Genomic DNA, 5,634 nt, shown 5'->3' with positions numbered 1-5,634 from the left:
TTGTATACAAACCAATATCTGATAGTACTTACAAATTTATGTGTGCGCTTAAGTTGGTAACATGAACATACATGGGTGCTTATCAACATGCATACTTACACATAGATTTGTGTACATACACACATAGCAAGTACTCGCCCATGCATACCCATGCGTGCGGATGTTGGTGCTCATTGGCGTGCGCTTGCGGGCGTTTGACTTCTTTGCTTATTCTTTTATTCAAATTGCTACAATTTTTCGACACTTTTTTTTGCTTATTTCAATTTTAAATATTTTTTTTTTTTGCTTTTTTCATGCCTCCCTCTGCTGCGAGAGTATAAAATAGTTGTCACCGCCTGTTGACAGCATCACAACTTAGTTGTTTGTTCATCGTGCATCAAGCGCTTGGCTGTCATAGTGGATAGATTTTCGAGTCCTTCGTTAATTCAAATACGTGGCGCGTTCTTTTTTACTAATAAAAATTTAATTTGAAGCAATGGCAAGCAAAGTAAGTGTAATTAAGTGCAACAACGATTTAATTGGTATGAAAATTATAAAAAAAATAATAAATTGGCAATATTGTGTCGAGCAAAGTACTTCAAAGGATATGAGCATACAAAACAAAACTAAAAAGTTGAAAAATCAACATCCTGTGAAATGCATAATTAAATAAAGTTGTGTTTACAAAAAAGCTGCCAGCGGCTGTAAAAGATGATAAGAAAAGGGATATGAAAGCGGATATGGCACAATGCCGCTTTGATTACCGCAGATAATAGTAATTCATTAGCGCGGCCAGTTTTTGTGAATTTTTATATGCTTGGCTCATAATCGTCAACTTTGGTAAACAAAAATCAAAAACCAAAAATATTTTGCGTTTTGTATAAAATTTTGTGAGCAATAAAGAAGGGTGGGAGGGTGCGAGTGCACACACACCAAAATAGGAGAGTAGTAAAGAATTTTTTTGTTTGTTTTTGGACAACTATTAAATTTTTTTCACATATTTACGCAAAGAATATAGCATATTCTATAAATACACTGCAATGACCACAAAAAAAATATTTAAAGACATTTTAGCAAAGAATAAGGGATTTTTTTTATTTAATTTATTAATAATCTATAAATTTCCATAAAGTAATATAATAAATGGCGGCCGCCGTAGCCGAATGGGTTGGTGCGTGGTTACCATTCGGAATTCACAGAGAGGTCGTTGGTTCGAATCTCGGTGAAAGCAAAATTAAAAGAAAAAGAAAAACATTTTTCTAATAGCGGTCGCCCCTCGGCAGGCAATGGCAAACCTCCGAGTGTATTTCTGCCATGAAAAAGCTCCTCATAAAAATATCTGCCGTTCGGAGTCGGCTTGAAACTGTAGGTCCCTCCATTTGTGGAACAACATCAAGACGCACACCACAAATAGGAGGAGGAGCTCGGCCAAACACCTAACAGAAGTGTACGCGCCAATTATTTATTTTTTTTTTTTTAATATAAATAACACACAAAAAATAATTTTTAAGCCAAATATTTGTTTTTATTTTTTTTGCAAATTAAAATTTTTCTTTAGAAATTGTCTAAACAAATTGGTCTTTTAACACAAAATAATTAAATTTCTGAATCAAAAATTTTAATTTTTCGAAAGGTTAAATTTTTTCTTAATATTTACAAACATTTTGCAAAGAATTATTTATTAATAATCTATAAATTTCTGTAAAAAAATAACACAAAAAAAATTTTTTTTCAGACAAATATACATTTTTTTTGGCAAAATAAAATTAAAAAAAAATTAAATTTTACAGACATTTTGCAAAGAATTATTTATTAATAATCTATAAATTTCCATAAAAAAACTAACAAAAAAAAAATATTTTTTCAGACAAATATACATTTTTTTTTGGCAAAATAAAATTAAAAAAAAATTTAAATTTTACAGACATTTTGCAAAGAATTATTTATTAATAATCTATAAATTTCCCTAAAAAAATTAAACCAAAAAAATTAATTTTTCAGACAAATATACATTTTTTTGTTTTTGCTAAATAAAATTTTTCTTAGAAATTGTCTAAACAAATTGAACTTTTAACAAAAAGGAACTAAATTTTGAGTCGAAGATTTTAATTTTTCGAAAGATGACAATTTTTCTTAATATTTGCAGACATTTTGCAAAGAATATAGCGAAAATGCTTTTTTTTAATTTACTCTATTAACAATTTATAAATTTCAATAAAAAACTACAATGAACATTAAAAAAAAAATGAAGCCAAATATTTATTATTGTTTTTTTGCAAAATCATATCATCAATAGAAACTGGTAAAACAAACCACAACTACAAGGATCACAAACAAAAAACGTTTTTTAAACCAAATACTTATTTTTCTTTTTTTGCATAATGCAATTTTTTTAGAAATTTTCTGAAACCCTGAGCTTTTAAAGCAAATAAATATAAAGCAAAAAATTTTTTAAATCAAAAATTTAAATTTTTGTGTGTTAATTTTTATTTTTATAAAAATAAAAAATTTTAATCTAAAACAAAAATGTTTTATTATATAAAATAAACCACACAAATTTTTTTAATTAAAAAAACTTAATATAAAAAATCATTTTTTTTTTAATTTTAGATAAAAAGTAATATAATTTTTCAAAAAACTAAAGCATTTTAGTATTTGTTAGTATTTTCGATGGGAAAAATTTATGAAAAATTATAAGGATTTAGCAAATATTTTCAAAGCTTTAAAATTTTTAAGTGAAATTATAATTTTTGTAGGTCAATTTTAGTCTAATACAGATTTTTTTTTAAACTAAACAAACAATAAAAGCAAAAAAACTTTTAATCTAAAAAAATCAAAAAAAATTTAATCTAAAAAAATTTTTTTTGTTTAATTTCGTTTTTCTCTAAACATCATTTACTGTTTTCTGGAAAAATACATAATTTTTCAAAATATCTACTAGAATGCTAAAAAAACAATAAAAAGAAAAAAATTTAATCTAAAAAAATATTTTTTTTTATTTTAGAGAAAAAGTAAATGATGTTTTTTGAAAAAATACATATTTTTTCAAAATATCTACTAGAATGATTTTTTTGTCAGAATCTTCGACATGAAAAAATACAGGGATTCAGCAATTATTTTCAAAACCTTTAAATTTTTAAGCCAAAAAAAAAAATTTTTTTAGATACAAATTTTTTTGTTAAAAATTTAGAGAACAAGTAAATAATTTTTTTTTTTAAATGCTTATTTTTTCAAAATACTAAAGTGGTACTTGCTTGTATAGGAGAGATTGAGTGGATACACCCAAATAAAAAATATAATTTTAAATAAAAAATATAATTTTTTTTAATATTTAATATAAAATAATAAAATAAATAAAATAGATTTTTTTTTTGGTTAATATACATATATATTTTTTCTTTTGCCAAATATTTGTTTTTTTTTTTGTCAAAAATATAAATTTTTTCTTCAAAATATTACTTTTTCTCTGTGAAATTATAATTTTTGTAACAGAATTTAAAAATTTGCTTTATTTTTCTTTAACAAAAAAAAAACGTCATCCGCATATAAAATATTATACAGCAGCAAAAATATTGTAATAAAACATATGGAAATGGGTACTTTTGAAATGAAAAATTTTTTGTATTTTATATTTTTTTTAATTAAACAAAAAATGTTATTTTCAGTTTTAATTATTTTTCTGCGTGAAATAATTTATTGAAAAATGCAAATGCATACTTTAAACAAAAAAGTTTTTGTTATTTTCTATTTTTTTAATAAAACAATTTTTTTTTTAATTTTACTTCTTCTGATCGAAATAGTTTTTTGATTAATTTTTTTAAATTTTTACCAAAATTCTATAAATAACCATTTTTAATCGTATGTTATTTTGAACTTAACAATTTTAAAAATTTTCAAAAATATTTTTTTTATTGAATACAGAAAAAACCGTACGAAATTATTTTTGACCATTTTTTTTTAATTTTTAAAGCAATTCTGCTAATAACTCCATGTGAAAAAAGAAAACTCAAAATAAAAATCGTTCTTTCAATTTGGTTTTTAATTAAGTAAAAGGGTCTACAATTTTGCCAAACTAATGGCGACAAGATTGGCCACGCCTAAACACACAACTTCCATTAATACTTACTTTTAAAATTTCAGAAACAGATTTTAACTTAAAAGTTTGAAGCACCACTCAGATTAAAAAGCACAAAACCATTAACTACTGGCGCTTAAAATAATTTCGAACTTCTTTGTACGACAAAATTTTATTTTTTATTTTTTCCAACAACTTTTATCTATAATTTCATATATTTAAAAATGTATTATAACCAATTAAATTTACACCCTCACTACTCTCCCACTTACAGTTCTTGAGCCTCTTATCTCTCTTGGCCGTGGCCGGCTCCAGCTTGGCTGGCGTTGCCACCTACGCCTACAACCCCTACGCCGCTTACCATCACTTGCCCGCCGCCGTCAGCACCTATGCCAGCCCTGCCCACCAGGTCGTGTATCATCATGCCGCCCCTGCTGTCTACCATCATGCACCAGTCGTCACCAAGTCATATGTAGCGCCCGCTCCGGTAGTGGCTGCAGCACCAGTTGTTAAGACCTTTGCTGCCGCCGCTCCTGCCGTGCACGTGGCCGCTGCTGCACCCGTTATCGCCAAAACTGTCGTTGCTGCCGCACCCGCACCCGCAGCTGTTGTAAAGCAAGTTGAAATCGAATCCGCGCCACGTTACGATTTCTCTTATGGCGTGCACGATTCTCTGACCGGTGATATCAAGAGCCAAGTAGAGACCCGCACGGGCGGCAATGTTGCTGGCTCCTACAGTGTTGTGGATGCTGATGGCTACAAGCGTACTGTTACCTACACCGCCGACGATTTGAATGGTTTCAATGCCGTTGTTCAACGTGAACCCATTGTCGCCAAAGTTGCTGCTGTTGCTGCGCCAGTGGTGCAACAAGTTTTGCCTGCTCAACCCGTCGTGCCAGTACAACAACAATACTTGCAATACCTGCCACAACAACAAGTTGCTGCCGTACAACCGGTGGAACAACAGCAGCCAGCCGCCGAACCTGTGCCCGTCGAATACCCCGAACAGCAGCCAGAACTCGAACAACAGCAACCCGAGCAGCCACAATACCCACAGGAGCAAAACTTCCCACCCTTCCCCCAATCCGAAGGTGATGACTCCGATGTCGTGGACGTACGCTCTGCTGACAATAGCAATAACGCTGAGCCATCCACCACTGCAGCGCCTGCCCCAGCAGCGGAAGCGGCGAATGAAGCTTAAGCTGCACAAAATGTGATTTCGAGGGTGATTTGTTAAGGTTTTAGTTTTCCCTAGTGGAAAACATAAAAATGAAGATAAACGCATTGTTAGCTGGTTTAAAGATTTAAATTAATAAAACGAACGAATGAATGGAAAATTAAATTTCAAGGGAGTTTATTGAGATGCCTGAAATAAGTTTGCATGAATGCGGGGATGTGAGAATAATGGAAAAGTTGTAGAAAAGGCAAATTAAAGAAAGCGACGTAAACTTTACTCATTTCATTGTTGGAATTGTTGGAAATAGTTAAGACGTATTACTGATACCCAAATCATTTGATCGCTGTTCTTTTTTGGCTAGGGCTTTGGGTTGGAACTCATTCTCCTTAGTTTTAATTTGGCC

At 30.0% G+C, this 5,634-nt stretch overlaps 1 protein-coding gene across 1 annotated transcript; it reads left to right on the top strand.

The window, feature by feature from the left end:
• Window positions 1-376: 376 nt before the first annotated feature.
• On the top strand, window positions 377-5,344 carry LOC128863845 (cuticle protein). Its single transcript, XM_054103217.1, has 2 exons — window positions 377-487; window positions 4,329-5,344. The coding sequence occupies exons 1-2, from the start codon at window positions 476-478 to the stop codon at window positions 5,253-5,255; spliced, it is 939 nt and encodes a 312-aa protein (XP_053959192.1). The 5' UTR covers window positions 377-475; the 3' UTR covers window positions 5,256-5,344.
• Window positions 5,345-5,634: the final 290 nt, after the last annotated feature.

Source organism: Anastrepha ludens, chromosome 5 (assembly GCF_028408465.1).
Source record: "Anastrepha ludens isolate Willacy chromosome 5, idAnaLude1.1, whole genome shotgun sequence".
In the NCBI taxonomy this organism is placed as follows: Eukaryota; Metazoa; Arthropoda; class Insecta; order Diptera; family Tephritidae; genus Anastrepha; species Anastrepha ludens.
The sequence above is the reverse complement of the archived record's forward strand: the minus strand, read 5'-3'. Positions and strand labels throughout refer to the sequence as shown.